Genomic DNA, 21,044 nt, shown 5'->3' with positions numbered 1-21,044 from the left:
TGGCTGTGCATGTAGAATGGATAGAGGTGAGCGTATTTTAAGAAATTGTGGACATGTTTCGATAGCAATTAAATGATGAGTGAAAAATATATTAACGATACAGGCAGATAAATTTTTGCAAGTAAGTAACTAAAGCCTTCCTTGGTCATCTTCTCAATAACAAAAGGCAGTTAGGCAGATATAAATTTCTGGCCAAGTGCTTCTAGCGTGGGTTGATTATTGGACGGTGTGAATTCACGAGCGATTTAAGCGTATTTTGACCCCATTTTAGATTTTTCCGAGTCTGCATATTCAATGGTACGATGGATTTGGAATTGGATGTTTTGAGAAGGACTCGCTACAAACATACAAGCAGAAAAACTCTTTTGAGCAGCAGCAGCACAAGTGGCCCAAAACCAGGCAGGATGAAAGGCAAACTTCCAAGAGGGCAAATTGAGCGTTTTTACAAATGTGGTATCCACAGAATATCAAATTACAACACGACAAGAAAAATTGTCAGTGTTTGCATACACAAAGAACTCTCAATTTTCTCAAAAAGGATAAATACATGGATATGGGACAAGAAGTGAATTTGAAGAAGAAATTTGAAACAAAAAAAAAAAAAGGTACGCTCAAAATCTGAAAAAATGAAAAAGAATACAGATTCACAGACTTTCTGGACACTTGATCAAAAACTGTATATGACGGAAGTGTGCAAGTACAATGCTCATGGACGCTGATATACATATTTGGTGCGTGGATCGACAATGACGCCCTTCCCACCATTCACTTCTAGATCGTGCCTGCATCAGCAAAGTGATTGAAAAGTTAAAAGAAAGGCTGAAAACTTTTGCCTCTGATAAAACTATAAAGCATGGCCACTAAAAGAGGGGAAATGACTAATGGAATGCCTCCGTGATAAAAATCACTAGCTTCTCTAGCACCTATCCCAACTTCATGAAAACAATGAACAAGATATCAAAAGGGTATCAAAACTCAACTGGAACACAAAATCCGGAATTGTAAGCTGCTCTCGGGGGACATATCTAAATAGCTGAAGAAGCCGATCTACATATACCACCTTTTTCCACACCTGAGATGATTTCCGCAGAGTAATCAGCTCTCTAATGTTACAAAACAAGATCGAGGAGCTGAGGATTTAGCTCCTTTTGATGACATATTTCCTCAATAACTACAATGAAAAAGCTTTCACACTCAACCTTGAAAGACCCACTTCGTTATAATAGCTAACTAGGGCCATCATGGAGTATACATCCTTAAAGAAACTGAGCAAGCAAGCGGAATAAAAATAACCAATTATTGAAGAAAGAATAATAGAGTAGATACCAGATTGATTAGTCCTTGTTCCTGGGCTAGTGGGATGGGGTATAAAGAGCATCAGTTCTTAGTAATACATACCACATTATCAACAAATAATTGCATTGCGAAAATAGCTGCTTTCAAGCCAAAGGTGGGGTGTAGGACATATATAGCCTGCAAAATGAAGATTTCAAACCAAATGTCTTCTCATGGATAAGAGAACAGTAAATATCACCTATGGTGGCTGCTCAAACGAAAATGCCAAGAGGGGAACAACACATACATGAAGATTACGCTGGTGTTTTCGACCAAGTATTTGCTGTAGTCTTCTCATCCATCCCAGGTCTGGTTGCCTATTTGTACAATAATACAGTTCCACATGTGAGAAACCACAAGCCAGTTTGAGCGGGTGCATTTCATGTAAAACCTACTAACTCAACCATCATAAAACTTCCAACTTTTTGTTTTGACACTGTAGTCTTACTCGTTTCCAGTTGGGTATCTAAGCTTCAATAAATAAAATAAAATAAAATTCGAGCATACGTTGTACCTCTAACTGGACAACATTGAAATGGGCCAAATTCAGCAACAAGCTAGGCCCCTTGAAAACAGACTTTTGCATCTTTCTCTAAGGTGTACTAGTGCCTTGATGCAAAGTACACACTGCTAAAGTACAATAAGGACTCATAAACACGTTCTTTTTGTTTTCTTAAAGACATTTTACCCACTTGCACAAGTCAACAGAAAGAAGATCAACTAAGTTGATGACAGGTTGATAAAGGAATACTCACGCTTGTAAAGATGCAGCAGAATGGAAGTAAACAATGGAGTAAGGCTTCTGTATCAAGGGCTCAAACTCCTGAAATGCATATAAATTCTCTTACAGTCAAGTTATTACTAGAAATTTGGAAATATTACATTTGAAAAGTCCAGAAGGATCAAATACCCAGGAACAGTGAGTCATATTGCAAACATGATGCAGGAGTTAATTTATCATATACCTGAGGAAAATATAATGAAGAAAGCAAGCAATAATTATTTACCTTAACCACATAAAGTATAAAACGCTCTAGATCAAGACAGCGTAAAAGGAAATGTGCACCCACAATGACCATAACTGGTCTACCCTCACTATCAACCCCACCTCGATAGCTGAAATATAAGCAATAAATCAGATGTCAGTTTGCAATTATCGCAATAACCCACTCCAATAGCAGAACTCAAGTCCATTTTCCCATAAAGTTGATCAATAGTGGCAAGCACAACAGTGGTTTATCTCTCTCTCTCTCTCTCTCTCTCTCTCTCTCACACACACACACACACACAAAACCAATGCTGAGACAGAGTCACTAACATATGAAAGTATGAAATGACACTTTCAACTCAAGTCCATTTTCCCATAAAGTTGATCAATAGTGGCAAGCACAACAGTATGAAATGCGAAATATGGGAGAAAAGGAAGAAAGCAAAACACTAAAAATAAAAAAGAAACAGCTTCACAAAAGACTACAGCAAGATGAGCATTGTGAGACTTTCCGGGTGTGTGTGTGATTAATATTTGTTGAAAGACGAACATTGTGAGACTTGGTAAATGGTACGAACCAAAAGGGGTAAAAAGAAGAAATATCATGTAGTTTGCAGTCAAATGCCTCCATTACTTTAAATGAAACAAACTTCAACAGCAAATCTTGGTATGTACCAAAGGCATTAGGATCCATTACCAGCATGAATGGGACTTTGTGGAACATGAGGCACTCTAGAAGACTATACAAAAATGAACTGAATGCAATAATGACAATACGAAAGTGATGGAAAAAGTGAATGGACTGTTAACACCCCCAACAAAAGCCAATAATTGCTTACACAATTTTCATTTCTGCAATTTCAGAAAGATTGAGAGAATTTGCTTTTGCAAGGTATCGGGAATGGAGAGAATATTCTTCTGCAGCAGATAAAGGAGGTCCCCCGAGGTCACCATATCCAAGCATTTTACAACAGTTCCAACCACTCTGAGCTTGAGCAGTTTTTTCCCACTGTTCTTTACGTCGCTGGTCTGGGTCCTTTATCAACGACATAAAGGCAGGATCCAAGTATGAATCCAAATATGAAGAACTCCTATTGAAGGAACAGCAAAAAGGAGTATTAGATAAGACAGATAAATGCAGCATCCACACCAAGGTACCAGGAGTGAGAAAATTCAAAATGCAAATACAGTATTATCCTGCCAGCACAAGATGTTCATTGAGCTCATCTTAGCTTAGAGACTGACATGGGGGGAAAAAGTAAAGAAAAAGAAGAGCAAGGAGAAGAAGAAGAATGACATAGTAAGCCAACCTCCTTGTCAACCCAAGATCACTGACAGGGAGATCATTGGAAGGTTGTGGAGGTTTTGGAATACTCTTCTTCACATTGGGCAGAGACTTTATTCTGATTTTTCGCTCATCTATAACTGTCTCACCATTTTCATCGCCAACATCTGCAGGTAGTTTTGAAATAGCTATCTCCTCTTCCTGTTTGTCACGTGGAAAATAAAGTGGAAGCAATCTGCGTGCAAATGGTAGAAGGGTTTAAAATTCCCAATATTCAGAACATGAATAGGACATGCCAATTGACCACAGCAAGCATTGCCAGTACACTGCATTACACAATGTCAACAAAGTTAGTAACAACACTATCTAAAGACAGGTCACTAAGAATACCTTTTATATATCTCAGTATCAGTTGATGTAGCTGTACAGAATACAACGGCGTTGATTTTATCTTTCTGCTTCTCAAGAAACCGTCTCACAGTTCCTAATGAAAAAAGCAAACAAAAAATTGAAGGAACAGTAATAAGTTCATCCCAATCACCCTGACGTCAAGCAAATTCAGTAATACGATCCGTAAACAAATTTATTAATTTCATTTGTTTTCCAGCTGCTGAGGAATGAGGATAGAACTCTTAAAACATGGGGTATTCCACGCATGTGATTCAAATGCCACTCCAAGAAAATCTCTGCACTTAAGGTATTAAAATGCCTGAATAATGAAATCTGAATGGTGTAAAAAGTATCTTACTTATTGCAACATGTGCAGCTGGTTCTCGTGGATAATTTTTGGCTTCTGTATATATACAGCCCACAGCAATACTGCACTCACATTTTAATGCAGATAGATAAGTTCCACATAAATGAATAACACCCAATAGATAAGCTAGAAAAGAAAGTGAAAATAACTATGCTACCAACCTTTGCAGTCCATTTTCAATGAGAAGTTCAAGACAAGACCTGTAGCAGTGACTCAGCGCATTCTCTGCAGCAGTGTGATACTTTACTGCATACTTGGGACCAACAGTATGTATAATCCTCCTGTGAAGTGTCACAATAAAAACAATTAGCGACTGAAGCATTAGTGGCACAAGGCTTTCCTCTTTGCAGCTATACAGAAGTACATTGATTTGTTCTAGTGAAACAACTGATAACCCCACCTTGCAGGAAGATCGTATGCATTGGTAACTTTTGCCATTCCTGTTCGACAGCCACCCTAGAATGAGGCAGATAAATTTATTTACAAAAAATGAAAAAAATTTGTACTAAAAGATCTGCATAATAGACCATCAAAAAGAACCAATAACATGCTTATGCAGCACAAAAAATTAATGCACACAGAGACATGTATACAAGTAAAACTCACCAAAGTTGCACATTCTTCTGCAAGACCAGGTCCAGCTGCAGCATGCAACCCTGGGCTGCTATGTGCTTCATCCAAGTTCTGCCAACCACATATGAGCACATGATGTCAGATGCAACATAACCATAGTAATGTGCTTAAGTAGTTACTCTCAAATGTTGCAATGAATAATTTTCACATCTTCTTTGATGCAATATAACATGACAAGAGCAATAATGGATTCGCACTCCCCAGGTTACAGCAGCAGAATAGCCTTGGGTATCCATTCCAGAGGAAACAAAATCACATTGCCCAAGGTTTTACTTGAATGATGGATACATGAGTCCAAGATGTATCTTGAATCATTACTTTGTAAATTAATATACGTGTTATGAGTTTTGGCAGGTATGAATTCAACAGCATGTGTGGGGTCAAAGATCTCGTTAACAGAAACTCCAACAACAATGCAAAAGCCATGGCAATAGTACCCAGAAGAATATCCATTCTTGCAACATCTAGTAAAAAGAAACCAGCAAAATTTATACACAAGCTAATAGTAAGAGACAACAAATTTCCAAAATTTATTTATGTGAGAAAATTAAATTTCCAAAACCCAATTCAAACTTCAGCAACAAAAACAGAAACAAGCGAGTGCAACATTTTCGATCAGATAAAGGATTAATAAAGCTGGAAAATGAAGGAGACATTCACAATATGCTTTAGGTACAAAAAAAAGCCAGGACTCAAACCTAAAAATTGGATTGATAATTTCCTGGTCCCTATATGATGAGAATGAACAGTGTTTTTTCCATCCTTTAATTGATAGATCATACAAAGCAATATGCACCAAAAATCTTTTATCATAACACAATGATAGGAATCATTCATCGTGCCACAGAAAAAGTACCTGGGCAAGTAATCAAAGTTTACCTCGTTAGTCGAGTTTACAACTGCATCCACCTCAAGATTCCAAGGATTCCCTCTCCACAAATATATCTTTGAGTTAATTTCATGATCGACAGGAAACCTAGAAACCATTCCATTTCCACTACTCCCAGCCTCAGATGCAGATGTCAAAGGGTCAGCAAAATAAGAATTTGGAAAAGGCCCATCTTCATTCTCATATGCATATCTATACTCCCCATCACTCCAACGGGGAACTTGATCCAATGTCACCACAGAATCTCCACTATCCATAGGCAGTCCACCACGATTTGGGGTTGCAGCCCCAGGCCTATACATACTTTACAGCTCCCCAACAAACTTCTTCCTTTTGTATCCCACAAGTTACACCTAAATTCTCACCAACACACAAAACACATAAGGAAGCTTCAAAATTCCCACATGAATTTTCACCAGGAGAAAAAAAGATCCTCCTGCAAAAACCAGGAAATAAGAGAAGCTATACATCAAAATTAAACTAATCTTTTACCATCTAATAAACGTACTTGACCTCATACATATAGGTATACCAACAACAACATCAACATAAAGATTGAAACTTTCATGCAAAAAAAAAAAAATCTTAAAGTAACTGATTAATCAATGGGCCTGAAAAACGCAAAAGAATATTAAAAAAAATCCTTAGCTTAATTAGGATTGAACAAAATAATGCAGGCATCGACTAGTAATTTCATGCGTGTAAACCTCTATTGGAGACTTTATATGAATGAAATCAAATTTAAGGTTTCTGCGAACAAGAAATTTACCTTGTTCTCCGTAAAATTGTCAAACATATGACAGGGAAGCATGTTAATAACAATGATTTGCTTATGTACCTGAATAATATGGATTTCAGATTTGGGAAGCGAGGCAATTGACTTGCATGATTGAGAGAAATAGCAGAAAACAATAATATAATTAAATATTTCGGAAATCTTTTAAAAGTTTACCTGATGAGGTCGGGGCGGGTCGGGTGACGAAACGGAGCTCAGTTGGACAAGCTGAAGACGTTGAGAAGGTTGAGGCTGGGCAGTACCGTTATCTGTTGTTTTGGCTGCTGCGCCTGTGGGATCTTACGGAAATTTTCTTTTCTTTTCCCATTTTTTCTTCCTGCTTTTGGGGTTAAATGATTACGGTTGGATTTTGTAATTTTTTTCCGTGGTTTAGGAAGAGTTGAAGACTCGTTGACACATTCACGCCTTTAGGGACACAGAAGAACAGATTTCTCGTCCCATCCTTCCTTGAGTCATAGACGGTGCGGACAAAATTCTAAGTACTATCTGACAATTTTTTGGCTTTAGACAACGATTTTGCACTTTGCAAATTCAATATATAATTGTTTGGTGCCGTCCTTATAAAGCAAAAGATCCCGTTGAACCACGGATTCTTTCAACCAATAATTCTGTTTGTTTGGATTGTTAATTTTAAGAGTTTTTTGTAGTTAAAAAAAAATATTGTGGCGATTTGATGAGGTAAAAAAATAATTGAAAAATGTATTTATGAAAAACGTAAAAATTTTTCATCGAAAATCAAATTCCAAACAAGTTAGGGTAAACGAATATAATCAAGTCGAACACCTTAAAGTTCAAATTTGTTTGATTATTTTAACGAATTTGAAATTTTGTTCAAACTTAACTTGTTTATCTGTCGAACTGAGATTGAACGAGTTTTTTTTTTTTTATTTTATCGAATTTGAATGTTATTGAATATAAAATACTGTTCAAATTCGACTCAACTAGCTGGCGAACCACCAAGGTTGAAGGAGTTCTTATCGATCCGAACTCGATTCGAGTATCAAGTACTTTGATTTATCTTTTAGCTCGAAATATATTGTCTACCTAAACTAGCCAAAAAAAGAAAAAGAAAAATGATAGACAGTCTAATACTATATAAGTTTTCTACTGCATGTGGTATAAAACTATAAGTTTTCAATACCGCAATCAACTACTATTATAAAAAGGATATCTATTTTAGTAGTGAAGCCAATGATGAATGCGTCATTTGCTAAATGTGCATTAGCATTTAGCAACATCTGTTTGTATCATGTTCTGATAAAAGGTAAAGAAACTGCACTCAGGGAGAATGCAGCTTGATCCATGACCACAGGTGAGCATTTTTTTCTTACTAGTTTCAAGAGAAACTACTCGTAGATAATACATTTTACGACTAATAAAGAAGTTTCTTGAAGCATTATTAAACTTCATCATGAAGACGTATACAATCTGAGCCCTTGTGTTCCAGTCTCCAGATCGAAAACTAGTAGTAGTTTCTTTTGCATACCTTTTTCTAAAATCTGTTTTTTTTTTTTTTTTTTTTTTTAAAAAAAGAAAATAAAAAGCCAAATATCATATTAATTAGGACAGAAACAAAAATCTCATTCTTACTGTCATGTGCATTGGGCTTTGAAAAATGAAGTATGAAGGATCTCTTACGACAACAACCTGGCTCCAGAAGCATAACGTGCTGCAAGCACAAGCACCTGAATCAAAGGAAGAAATCTAGTTGATGTACTAATTAAGGAATAGAAAGTAGAGCCAATTCACCACCACTAATGACTCTGCAACCACCATCTGTCTGCCTAAAGATTGCTTTATCAGCATTTTTCAGGTTCCAGAATCTAATCTTCATTTTAAGATAGGAGGAGCTCATGGGCTTCTCTATTTATTGCTCTCCTCTAGCTCTAAGTCTCTAACCAAGTGGATCTTCATGCTGCTCAATTATTGAACTTACCAGCCCGCTTTCGATCCTAACATCATTGTTTACCTTCAGGAAAGAGCAAAGGAGATATCAAATGTGTCAAAACATGCAAAGCAATTGTTACTACTAGGAATCAAGACAGAGTTTTTTGCCATCAGGACCACATCTGATCCAAGAAAAAGGTACGTACCGTCCCAGGTAGGTTAACGTACGTACCTGATTATAAATCTTCTTACAGACTTGATCGAACCAGAAGGTCTCTCTGGCTCCTTTCTTCATTCTTCTATCCCAGCCTTTTTCTTCAGCATGGAGATGAAGTTATCCCTGTCTTGAGGTGACATTCCATCCGCTGAACAATCTCCTACACCCCATTCAGCTCCTCGGATGCAATACTTGTCTAAAGTAGCTTGTCGATTTCTGAAGGTGCACATGAATGAATATACTGTAAGCGGTGGCAAGTTGTTTGTCTTGGGGAAAGTAGTTGTCATATTTTGTTCTGGAGCTCATATTTTTTACAACACAGCCTCCACATTAATAGACGTACGAACTAACAGTCAATTACTTGGAACAAGTAAAGAAAGGCAGGCAAAGTCACAAATAAAATGTCACTGCATCTTGACGTCTGGTCCCTGGTAAGCCCAAATTCTAATTACTTCTCATCTTTCATTTTTTTTTTCTGTTAAATAAGCAGGTTATCAAGACATTTTAAGAACAAATAGTTTATGCAAAGCCTCCAAATCTGATCAAGATGATCAATTTGACTCCACTTTGATAGATATATAGCAAGGAAAGTCATAAAAAGCTCAATTCACTTTTCTGACGCCCAGGGCGTTGAATGGCAACTCTTCCTACAAGACTATGAATAGTTAGAGAAGGAAAAACGTACTTCTCTTTGTTTAACCTAGTTTGCTCAAGCAACTTTTTGAGCAGGGGGGACTCCTTGAATTTTGCATCAGCTTCAGCATACTTCTTCTGGTTTTCTTCTGAAAATTCCAACATGTATCATTTCTTTTTTTTTCCTTAGACTTTTGACGTTAGTTAATTAAACCTAATCCCAGATTTAACCCTAAAAGCCGGCAACATGTATCATTTCTGAGTTAACAAATTTTAAGGAGAGATCAGCAGAATTATATAATTCAGTTGCTAACATACCATTCCAGCGTGACAGAAAGTCAATCTGAGGTAACTCAGGACCAGGAACTGACTCTATCCCAGAGAAGCCCGAGAAAAATCCAGCATTAGCTACCCCAAAGGAAAAAAAAAAAAAAGGGATTCAGATATTTTACCCAAAAAATAACACCTCGTATCAAATCTGTAAATGCGTATTTCATTACTGATTAGCACTAGTAATTACTACAAGAATTCAGAAAATAAAAACATTTCAGAAGCAACCACCAAAATACACTGAGATGATAAGGTGCTTAGTCAATTACCGGGACTGGAGCATAGCAAGAGGGCAGCAGAGGCAGCGAAAGAAACTAGTTGAACTTTTCTGATGGAAGCCGCAGCAGCTTCTTTTACTCTATTATTCCTAAAACCAACTACTGCTTCTGATTGCTGAAACTGTTTGGAAGGTAGAGATGGAACTTTAGAAGGAAAAAGTGATCTTGGCTTGATGACAGATGGGTCCAGTGAAGCCCAGATTAAAGATGAGGCCATGATGATTGGTTATGTTTCTATCTCGTACTTCCTCTCTATCTTTCTGCCAAGCTCAACCAGAACTAGAACAAGACTTGCCCTTGCAGCATGTGTAAAGGTAGACGATGATGGGATCCTAGGAACCAGGCAGTCGCCAGTTACAAGAATTAACGGTTGTTATTTATTTCTACCAAGGAAACCCCCATCCTCTCCTCAGTCCTGCCTCTGCAGTGTTTTGCTGACTTCAGTGTGTCGTGGCAATCAGGTAGACAAGTACTCGGATTTCAGGGTCCTATGGTTAATAATTAAACATCAATTTTTTTCGGCAAATTGTTAATCCTTCAGTTCCATTGATTATTGATTTCCGTTATCTTGCAGAAGACAAACATGTATTTTCACATTTTTTTTTTTCCCTCTCTTGAAAGGGAAGAAGATTAGGAAGCCCGTAACAGATGAAAGTCAAATGAGAACCAATTTTGAGTTTCACAAGAAGCAAACATTTCTCTACACGCTAAGTCCAAGCACAAGCACACTTATAGTTAAGGAGTTGAGCGCAAACATTTTTAATGTTGTTTGGGAGTTTATGAAAGACAATAAATGATTTTGGATATATTGATCAATAAAAATTTGATTCAATAACTTTTTAAGGATAAGATAGAATGAATAATTTTTAAATTTTTTGTAGACTCTCCGCAACTTTCCTTTGCTTTCTGCCCAATTTGGAATGGAAAATTTTTTTAACGGTAGTTGTTGTGTATTTCTTTTTAAATCAGTTGCTTTCTTTTCTTTTTTATTTCACTAAATCTCCCAAACGTTAGAGACATCTATCTTTCTCTTCCCTTCTTTTCTTTTCTGCTCAAATCTTATCTTCCAAACTCGCTATTAGTTTCTGAGTTCTGATAGGAACTAGCTATCTGATAGGATCCGATGCATTAGTATTGATATGATCGCACTTATGTCTAGGTTTTATTATGTCACTCATGCCTAGAAAATCCAATCCCTATGTTCTCTCTTTTTTTTCCCCCTTTCTCAATTCCTCTCATTTATGAACATATCTTTATTCCAAGAGACGCTTTCTTTGTAAGGAGTAAGGACAGTCTCGAGCTAGAGCGGATGCGGTTGGGAGATCTTCTATACCAAGTAGTTAGTTTAATTTCAATTTAATCTGTATTGCCACGATAACCCCGTTCTAGGGCTCTCGATTGACAGCGAGATCAATGAGGCACCCAAAGTTAAAAGTCATCTGTTTTCACCATTTACAAAAACAAACTAATACATGTTGGAAGACAATTGGGGCCCGAATAAATAAATTCTCATATGCCATCGAATTCTTTTCATCTAAGAGAGATCCTATCACAGTTAAGGACTTTAAAACCCTGCACTAAGACCGTAAGGCGATCGAGTCCTCCAACATCTTATCCCCATCTGCTAATGCAAAAAGTTGGAGGGGAAAAATGCTCGAGCGTTACCATCCCAAATCCAGGAATCAAACAAACTGAGAAAAATAAGCAATTTAAATGAAACTGATCAAAATCTGGGCTTTCCAGTTGACTTGATGATCCAACAGATGAACCCGAAAAGAAAAACAAAACATAGCTAGAGTAGTGCCGTTCTACCCCTTAAACTTTCACTGGCATAGATCCTAGTGTGTTACCCCAAATGCATCAAATTAGCCCCAGCCATTTAAAGAAATTTCCTTTCCTCTGTATAATCTATCTATTCTTCCAGCATGGCCTTCGCTGCATCAACTAGTGCTGGTCGAAGATCATCAGAAGCTCGACCGAGTACAGTGTATCCTTCATTGTCCTCAACATCTACATTTGCTCCGTGTCTTATTAGTAGGAGAGCAACCTGTCAACAAAATATTTAGATCGGAATGAGATTACCTATGGATTGGCAAAAACATTCCCCAATTAACAGGATCAGACAGAGTATAAGAGAATTCTCTTATTCCCTTGCATGGTTATCATGAACTTCAAACATACATATTTTTTCATTTATTTCTGCAAAATATACTAGGCAGATGAATTGCAAGAGAAAAAAATCTGAAAAACCAGGATACTTGATACTTTGTAAGCACATCTAATCAGAATTCCCGTCACTGGAAATTTCTCTGTCACACTTCCAATCACAAGTGAATAAATTTGTTATATAAATACTTATTTTCTGAAGCTATGAAAATAAATAACAGCTAAAAAGATACATATACATGGCATGTGCGTGAGTAATTAGGTACATCTACAGTGAAATGGTTGGAGCACACAAAGGACATTGTAGAAACTTTACTTCTTTGTTGCCGCATATCACTGCATTCATAAGAGGAGTTTGACCCGCCTTATCAACATCATCAACCTCAGCTCCTTCCTCAATTAAGAGTTCAGACACTTCTGAGTTCCCTGTGCTGGCTGCACGATGTAATGGGGTACAACCAACCTGAATGATAATGATAAAAGATCATCAGAAAAGAATTTGCATGTTCTGAAAATATGCTGAGTGCTGATGCATTCATTCAAGAGCTATGTCCACATATTGCATAACATAGTGCAACAAAATCTTTGAATAAGGGATAAAAAGGCTAAGGTGTAAGCACAAGCCTTGTCCTTCGCGTTGAGCTTTGCACCATGAGAGAGTAAAAGTTCAGCTATTTTAAACCGACCCTTGCTAGCAGCATAGTGGAGAGCTGTGCGACCACCATCATTCTTCTGATTAACATCAGCACCTGCTGACAAGAACTGAAAACATTCAGGGCAAGCAATTTTAGAAGTACACGACATTTCTAACTGTTGCTTAATTTTCTTTTAAAGGAAGAAATTTACTGATGAAGAGACATGACATATAATAATATTCAACATCCTATCAGATGTGCATTTTGCCCCCAAAAAGTAAAATGCCATTTCCCCCTAAAAAAATCAATAACCATCTAGACCTCACATCAATCAACTACTGTGAATCCTCCGTTAGCCTGTAAATCTGTAAATCTCCATGACATCCAGTAGATAATCCCATCAAACTTAAAACTAAAAACCAACCATTTCATGGTATGCCCGTTAATTTATTCCAATATTTAATCAATACAAAAGCCCTGTTCACAAATAGATATTATCCCTTGTTGCCTTGAAATTTCCTTCAGCATTCTAGCTCAAACCAGAGTACATTCTCTTGCAATAAAAACATTAGGCACGAAATCACTTTCGATAACTAACTAAGCAGAATAGAACACCACAAAAATGCATTAATGATTTAATGCAAAGATAAAGCGTGAGAGAAGCTCGATCATCACCTCTGCTCAGCAAAATCTCCACGATCTCGACGCTCCCGCTGCTTGCTGCAGAATGGAGAGGGGCCCAGCCTTCCTCATCGGTACTATTTACACCACTTACAGACGGTTCTGCTGCTGATAGAATCTTCACCACCTGAACCATTCACCAACACATACTTAGCTTTAAGATCAAAACAAATAGTCCACTCCTACAACTTGCAAATTTAACCTCCCCCCAACTCCGGCCACCAAAAAAAAAAAGAGGGGGTAATGCGGACACGATTAACAAAGCTGGAACCTAGCTGAGGAACTCATAAAAATGGCGCTGAGAATCTAGTTGGTTTCACCATTTTTATGAGCTTGAACCAAAAATGTGCTCGGGCTGTGAGCAAACTGAGCTTTTATCTAGCCAAGCTTAAGTCGGCAGTTGATATACATAAATTTGTATGACAAAAACAAAACAAACTCTACACTTTCAATAGCTATCAAATGCATTAAGCTTATTCAAATGGAACTAATGAACATATGCGTAGAATCATCATAAATAAATATTAAAAACTACAGAAATTCAAAAAAAGATGAACAATGAAAGAACAAGGTGAAAAAGGTCAGATTAGAAGGACGAAACATCAATGTGCACCTGGGTTTGGGCAAAGGAGACGGCAACGTGAAGGAGAGAACGGCCATCTTCGTTGCGGAGAGAGAGGGCTTTGAGGAGCTGTCCGTCGGAGAGGGATTCGAAGACCGAAACGTCGCCGTTCTCAGCGGCTTTGAAGAGGTCTTCGTCTTTGATTTGGGAGTTGTTAGCTTTGAAATTGGGCTTTGGATTGTCGATTTCCATCTCCATATGTCCAGTGCTATTTTGCTATACTATTCGAGTTTCGAATTTCAGTCTGGTTCGGTAGTAAACTTAGGGTTTTGCAGTCGGTCAGTCCTAAAGGCCGGAATCCGTTAAGGAAGAAAGGGTATCTTGGTAGTCTACCGAAGAAGAAAGGGTAGAAGAGTACTTTGGCAATTACAGATCATATGGTAGCGTGTGTGTGTGTGTGTGTTTTTTTTTGGGGTCGTCTACAATAATAATTATAATATGGTAGTGTGTTTGTCATTATTGCGTCATAAACAAGTTCTTTGTTTTTAATTATCACATCAAGAGTCATCTTGAGACTCACTTAACCAAGGATGAAGAATGTGTGTACAATTCTCAACACTTTTTAAGAGAATAAACATAAATAATAGATCCAAAAACTATGGTTCTGTTCTGTGGTTGTAGTCCCAGTTGGGGGAGAGCCACGTCCAGGGATCGAGTCTCCGGGTTTACCTGATCGGTGATATTGAGCAGCCTCTCCCGGTCACGCAGTAAAATTAGTTGGGTTGTACGATAATCAGTTCACGGATCTAGATATCCACTGTGCTGACAAAAAAAAATAAAAAAATAAAAAAATACAAATAATAGATCCAAAACTAGTCATGAGGAGAAATCATTTTGCGAACAAATCTTCAAAGTTGGGATGAAATTAAACTGAGACTTAGAAACCCATTAAAGTCATCATCTGCAGTTTGAATTGCTGCCATGTAATTAAACAAGAAAATTGTAAAAAAAAAAAAAAAGAAGAAGACAAATAAGTAAAAAAGAAAGAATGAATGAAATATAAAAAGGGGAATTAGTGCTGAATTTGATTACTACATACAGATGAATTTCACAGTAGGAAAACGGGGTTGCCCCAAAGGGGTGACCTGAGAACACAAGTGCAGCATATTGATGCTTGCATGGAATCTATAATCAACCTGCAGCACCCAATGTCCACCGGTGTTCTCAGGTTCCATCCCTTTAGGGATATGCCGTTGTTGGTCAAAAGAAAGAAAGAAGCGAGGATCTTCGTTTGGACGATGAAGGAGAGAAAGGAAGCTCAATCTTCCAGAAAAGTGCATGCCTCGATTCCCCTTTTATATTCTGTCTTCATTTTAGTGATGTTGTCATCATATTGACATTAAGATGAAGATGTTGTCATTGCTCCGACATATACTACAACTCATTTCTCTGACGCTTTTGTCTCCTAAATCCGCCCCTTCCAACTAGTACTAGCGTCTCTTTTTAACTTCTTAGGGAAACTAATATTTTTTTTTTTTTTTTGTCAACACAGGAGTTTCTTAGGGAAACTAATTGAGTGGTGAGTTTTTTTTTTTTTTGGTGTTTATATAAATTTTACTGTAAAAATTGTAGAAAAACTGTTGTGTATTTGAGAAATTGGAGAAAAAGTTTCTTGTTTTTATTTTTATTTTTTCCTTTTCCTTTTCCTTCCTCCCTCTTCACCGCCGGCCTCTAGCCGCTCCCACCAAGGTGTGTATATTAAAAGCTTTGGAATATATTTAAAGGATTACTGTAGATAAAGTTATATATATATATATATATATATATATATATATACCCATCTATTAAAAGCATGGCAAAATTTTGGAGTGCTAATTTGGGCCATTATTAATTATAGTAAGGTTGGAGGTATTCTTAGTATCCTTGTATACTCATTTACGTTAGTAAAGCAGGATTAACAAATAAAATGTATGTTTCCATGAATAGTCATACAAGTTGATAATTTCAACTTTCTTACCTAGGTTAAAACTTAAAACATTTATGTTTGAGTAAAAGATATGGGGAGTCCATAAACTATTATCATCGTACACTTTTAACCCCTAAATCTAAATTTTGTCTTCATTGGCCCCTAAATAATTAAAAGTACATAGTTGAAGGACTTCTGGCTATTTTAGACATAAGTCCGCCTTGAATCGAAGGGCATTTTTGTCCAAGTATTGGAAACTTAATCCAAAGTATTAAGAGATGGAGTAGAAATCTAAGGGTTTGTTTGATAAATTTGAAATTTGAAAATCGATGTCTGAAATTTGAATCCATTAATATTGAATTGTTATATATTAAGTCTAATATATTTGAGTGCGTATTACATTTAGTGATACGTGAATAGCTTATCATTTAATTTTGGGAGTAAGTTTTGTCTAGAAAATTTAGTGCCACTTAATTAATTCATATGTTCAATTTGTGATTATCAAACGGTATGAATATGTTAATATATGAATCTATTAAATTTAAGTGCTGAATTGAGTTATCAAACAGAGTCAAAAAAAGAGAAAATCCTTCATGTTTTCTTAAACGCACGATTAGATTTCTCTACAAATCTCTGAAAAATTTTCGATTCTCTAAGACTCCTGACACTTTTTGATTATGGTTGGTCAACAATGCCCTTCAATTGCGCATCGACTTACATCTAAAATAGTTAGAAATCCTTAAACTATGCACCTTTAATTGTCCAGAAACCAATCAAAAACAAAATCTAGGTCAAGGACTAAAAGTGGATAAGAGTGATAGTTTAAGGGCTCTTCAAAATGTTTACTCTTTTAAGTTCATTATTCTCGTTTAGTCACCGCATCATACTTGACTATACATGTATTAGAGTAATAATTAACGACCAACTAGTTTTTATGGTCTTCAAAAAAAAATTATTTATGCTCATAATGTACTCGAAGTTGAATTTATCACAATTGGACATTAAATTAAGAAAAAAAAGGATAAAGAAAAATCTAAGAATTGAAGAGCCAATCCACCACTGAAAGTCTTAGACGTGTTTGCCTGTACGAGGACGCGATATGACCGCTTAAACGAGTGCTGCTTCCTTATCCACAAACTTCCTTTCTATGGTTATAACCCATCCCCAATCCCCAATCCCCAATCCCCACCACCGCGTCGACAGCGACAGTTGACATTCATTAACAAGCACGAACCTTCACAGTTGCTCCATTCATTATTCTTCAATCTTCAACCCCCTCACCAAATCCAACATCCATCACAGCCCTTTAAATTTCCCACAAATTAATCCGCTCCTCAGCTTCCATCTGTTTCTTTCCACTCCACTTCAGATCCAATTTTCAATCGTGTCCCAAAAATTCACTCGACTCAAGAATCAATCGAGATGGATTATTCTTATGATAAAGAAGAACATCACAAATCCAGCAAGCCCACAAGTGATAGGACTGGTGATCACCGTGGTCATGAATCCCATAACCAGCATCATTCCACCCCATCCAGCTCTGAATTATTGTCAAGTGCCAAAATTGTAGCCAACGCAGCCAAGGCCAAATTCCAAAACGACCCCAATTACAAGTTTGACAAGGATGAGGTTGCCGACGCAGCTGAAAACATTATGCACGCAGCCTCACATTACGGGAAGCTAGATGAAAAGGGCGGTGCCATGGGGAAAATTGTGGGACAAGCTGAGAATTATCTCCACCAATATCACTCCTCTCAGTCCCCCACCACCACAACTACCAAGCCTGGGAAGGATCATTCAAGTTCAACCACCACCACCACCACTACTGAGACCTTCCATACCAAGCCTGGGAAGGATCATCATGGCCATTCCGGTGGTGGATATGGGGATTATATCAAAATGGCTGAAGGGCTTATGAATAAGCATTCCTCCGGTGGCGGTGGCGGTGATCATGAGGGCCAGTCTGGGGGCAAGTATGGAGAGTATATCAAAATGGCCGAGGGGATGTTGAAGAATCACTCAGGAAGTGGTGGTTCGGCTGGGGAAGGGGGTGGACATGGTCATGGTCATGGTCATAGTTCTGGAAGTGGTGGCTACGGAGATTATATTAAGATGGCTGGAGATTTCTTGAAGAAATAGATCACTGACCTTCAGCATTAGGTCCATCCCAGTTCCAGTTTCAATAAAATTAGAAGGTTGAACTTCTAATGTACTGATTTTTTTTTCTTGTTTTGTTGTTCATAGCTTTTTTTTTTTTTTTTTTTTTAAAATCAATCTGTCTATGTAAGTGAGAAGTTATTGGCAATAAATTGCTTGAATTTATATCAGTAAATGGTGGTTGGTATCTTAGATTTATTTGTCTGCCTGGGTACATTGCAGCTGCATTTCTTTGCATAATGTGACGATTGAGGTCCAAAAAGGAGTAAAGAATTCATTTATGACAGACAAATTGACAGCAGTTGCTTTAGTCCCACGGGCTCCTACAGCTGTTTGCAGATGGATCAAATTTGACTTTTGACTTTTCCATGAAAAATTACAATTGACTTTTCTCATCTTTAGTGGGAATACTATATAATTGATTGGATTTTATGTACAGTAATATGAAATTTATTTCTTGACAAATCAAAATCAAGTGATGGTTTTCAAATGAATTACAATTTTGATCAAGAAAAGAAAAGCCAGAAAGAAAAAAAAAAACCCTCTACGAGTTACTCGTAAATGACTAAACGAGTGTAAAATATTGGACAAATGTCTCCTTTTTCTTTATATGCTCATTCTTACCCGAAAGTTAAACAGTACATCCACTGGGAACAAAAGAAGCAAGGGTGCTTGGTTCTTGCTTTGGAATTGAAAAGGGAAATGGAATAATTTCTAGAGGATCCACTAAAGACGGTTTTGGTCAATTCCTCCCAATTTGGTTGAGAATCATAAATGGCCAAATTTTAGGACATGATTCCAATATTTCAATTTTCATTGCACTCGATCAAAGGCACAATATTGTAATTATTATAATTTCAAGTATCCAAACCTCTAAACCAAGCGCCCCTAAACCAAGCCGCCCCTAAATATTTTAACTGATATGACAAACTATTGAAGTAGATATCCTATGTCATAATGTGAGCATCTAAAACTGATATCCACCTTACAAAGGCCCAGCTTTATTGGATTCCCGGAACCCCCACGTCTGGGCCAGCCTAATTTTCTTTTCCTTATTTTGACTTTTAAAGAGAATTTTCCTACCCAAAAGAGAGTGAGAGAGAGAATATGCCTAATGGTCCGGTCCAGGAACCGAACGCTGCCTGGTGCAGTCGTAAAAGATATGATATTGTCGAGAGAGGGGTCAATGCGCTCGGAGCTTGGTGCAGTTCGGTTCGATTGTTATACTTTTTTACATTAGTTAATGTGTAATTAGATTATATTATATTCCAATTAAAAGTGATGTATATAGATAAAATATTTGACATATATTTAGTATAATATTATGATGCATTTGCATGTCAAAAATTTTAATATATATAATGACGGAACGAAATCATTCAAATGTAATTGTACTAAATCCTTGTCGTATTACAATTTGCATGACTTTAATCGATTTAGTACCTTTCTCTTGTTTTCATAAGTGATATGTTTTGAATCTAGAATCTCTTACTTATAATCTCTCATACTTTATTATCCAATCCAACCGTCCCTGATCTAATTACTTTTTTCGTTCTATTAACAAATACGTGAAAGAATTTCCTCTTACTGCCAAACAAATGGCAAAAGAAAAACAAATCCGATCTCTACAATTTGCCTAATGGCCCAGTCCAAGGACATAAAACTGCCTTGGGTTCAGTTGTAAAAAATGTGATATTTTTTGTCACATTACAATTTGCCCGGCTTTAATCGATCTAATCACTTTTCCCATTAGTAATTCAACAGTCTCAATTTTATTTTTTTCCCTTTTTTTTATTGTCTAAATATTCAAGAGCTAAGACCATTCCAATACTCTGTTCGCCATGCATAAACTATACCAACAATTAACATAAGTACAAGTGTTTGGATTGCATATTTTCAAAGAAAAATGACTACGTTTTCTGTAAACATATTTTTCAATCATCTTTTTATCTCATATATATCAAATTACTACAGTAATTTTTCTACAAAAAGTCCAGAAAAATGCAATCCAAACACACCAGAATCTGCTGAACATCGTCTCTTCATTCTAAAAAAGAATTTCCAATCTTTCTCTGCACCGTTTTCTCTTCAGAGTTAACAAGCAGAATTGGAAAACAATTAACCTTAATAATTTCTTTGTGTTTGCTCAAATCACTTTTATATATTTTCTCAAATTTCTTCTGGGGATGAAATGTGGCACTAGTGATGGCGGTGGGTTATGGTGTCCTGAGATGTCCATACAGAGGTCATCATCGATCAAAGTCGTGGCACTTTGATACAATCATGGTGTCTTTTTTCTATTGGCAGCATGCTTACTGAAATTCTGATGTGTCATCACCATGATCTGGACCGAATTAACAAGTAATAACACGTCCAAATACACAACGAACTTGGCCGTCCATTTCAGGTCTGTTCTTTTCTTTGTGAGTTTCTTGAGACAATAATGCACCAGTTGATCTTCAGCACCAAATCAGAGGAAAGAAACAAAAGTGACTAGAATAGGAAAATACCACTTCAAAAAATTGAACTGATAAAAGTCAAGGGAATCGCGATCATATAAAATATGGAGATCTGGTGTGGGAGGATGAAACAATTAAATGATCTTGAGAATTCATGGATGGAAGGAGAACACATCAGAAGTAGAAACAGCAAGGAGGGCTCCACTGCTTTTGCTGCAATTAGCTTTTGGACAACTTGGCTTCCCTTCCCTTCACAAGTGGGCAATAATCGAACCACACCTTTTCTTTTGCCGACAGAACATCTTCTCTTGATTAATGTCATGGACCCAAAAAAAAAAAAAAGTAGTAGAAATCAGAAATAAAAGAAAGGCTACTGATCCAACAAATATC

The 21,044-nt window shown here is 36.9% G+C and overlaps 4 protein-coding genes across 9 annotated transcripts; 1 reads left to right on the top strand and 3 right to left on the bottom strand.

Annotated features, from left to right (window-relative positions):
- Positions 1 to 393: 393 nt before the first annotated feature.
- LOC113753812 (protein GDAP2 homolog) lies at positions 394 to 7,183 on the bottom strand. Of its 4 annotated transcripts, none has more exons than XM_027298059.1 (16): positions 6,840 to 7,183; positions 6,657 to 6,725; positions 5,878 to 6,240; positions 4,972 to 5,049; positions 4,766 to 4,821; positions 4,527 to 4,646; positions 4,357 to 4,427; positions 3,999 to 4,092; positions 3,634 to 3,843; positions 3,163 to 3,414; positions 2,343 to 2,451; positions 2,091 to 2,158; positions 1,583 to 1,652; positions 1,399 to 1,473; positions 981 to 1,072; positions 394 to 782 (listed from the first exon to the last, which is right to left on the bottom strand). In XM_027298059.1, the coding sequence occupies exons 3-16, from the start codon at positions 6,187 to 6,189 to the stop codon at positions 707 to 709; spliced, it is 1,683 nt and encodes a 560-aa protein (XP_027153860.1). In that variant the 5' UTR covers positions 6,190 to 6,240; positions 6,657 to 6,725; positions 6,840 to 7,183; the 3' UTR covers positions 394 to 706. The 4 variants fall into 4 exon arrangements, with proteins under 4 accessions (XP_027153860.1, XP_027153858.1, XP_027153861.1 ...); XM_027298057.1 differs by having other exon boundaries at positions 5,878 to 6,323; positions 6,840 to 7,182; XM_027298060.1 differs by lacking the exon at positions 6,657 to 6,725.
- A 1,041-nt stretch (positions 7,184 to 8,224) lies between these two features.
- Positions 8,225 to 10,530, bottom strand: LOC113754078. 3 transcript variants are annotated; one of them, XM_027298407.1, is made up of 5 exons: positions 10,020 to 10,530; positions 9,739 to 9,828; positions 9,473 to 9,569; positions 8,803 to 9,003; positions 8,225 to 8,635 (listed from the first exon to the last, which is right to left on the bottom strand). In XM_027298407.1, exons 1-4 carry the CDS (start codon positions 10,243 to 10,245, stop codon positions 8,862 to 8,864), a joined length of 555 nt encoding a protein of 184 aa, XP_027154208.1. In that variant the 5' UTR covers positions 10,246 to 10,530; the 3' UTR covers positions 8,225 to 8,635; positions 8,803 to 8,861. The 3 variants fall into 3 exon arrangements, with proteins under 3 accessions (XP_027154208.1, XP_027154209.1, XP_027154207.1); XM_027298408.1 differs by having other exon boundaries at positions 8,225 to 8,368; XM_027298406.1 differs by having other exon boundaries at positions 8,225 to 8,652; positions 10,020 to 10,525.
- Positions 10,531 to 11,530: 1,000 nt separating this feature from the next.
- LOC113753104 (26S proteasome non-ATPase regulatory subunit 10) lies at positions 11,531 to 14,865 on the bottom strand. Its single transcript, XM_027297197.1, has 5 exons — positions 14,124 to 14,865; positions 13,505 to 13,637; positions 12,819 to 12,943; positions 12,511 to 12,657; positions 11,531 to 12,075 (listed from the first exon to the last, which is right to left on the bottom strand). The coding sequence occupies exons 1-5, from the start codon at positions 14,328 to 14,330 to the stop codon at positions 11,941 to 11,943; spliced, it is 747 nt and encodes a 248-aa protein (XP_027152998.1). The 5' UTR covers positions 14,331 to 14,865; the 3' UTR covers positions 11,531 to 11,940.
- Positions 14,866 to 17,227: 2,362 nt separating this feature from the next.
- Positions 17,228 to 18,208, top strand: LOC113751443 (nodulin-related protein 1-like). The gene has a single exon (XM_027295457.1). It carries the CDS (start codon positions 17,461 to 17,463, stop codon positions 18,175 to 18,177), a length of 717 nt encoding a protein of 238 aa, XP_027151258.1. The 5' UTR covers positions 17,228 to 17,460; the 3' UTR covers positions 18,178 to 18,208.
- The last annotated feature ends 2,836 nt before the right edge of the window (positions 18,209 to 21,044 follow it).

This window comes from Coffea eugenioides, chromosome 11, assembly GCF_003713205.1.
Source record: "Coffea eugenioides isolate CCC68of chromosome 11, Ceug_1.0, whole genome shotgun sequence".
NCBI lineage: Eukaryota > Viridiplantae > Streptophyta > Magnoliopsida > Gentianales > Rubiaceae > Coffea > Coffea eugenioides.
This window is presented reverse-complemented; position numbering and strand designations above follow the sequence as displayed.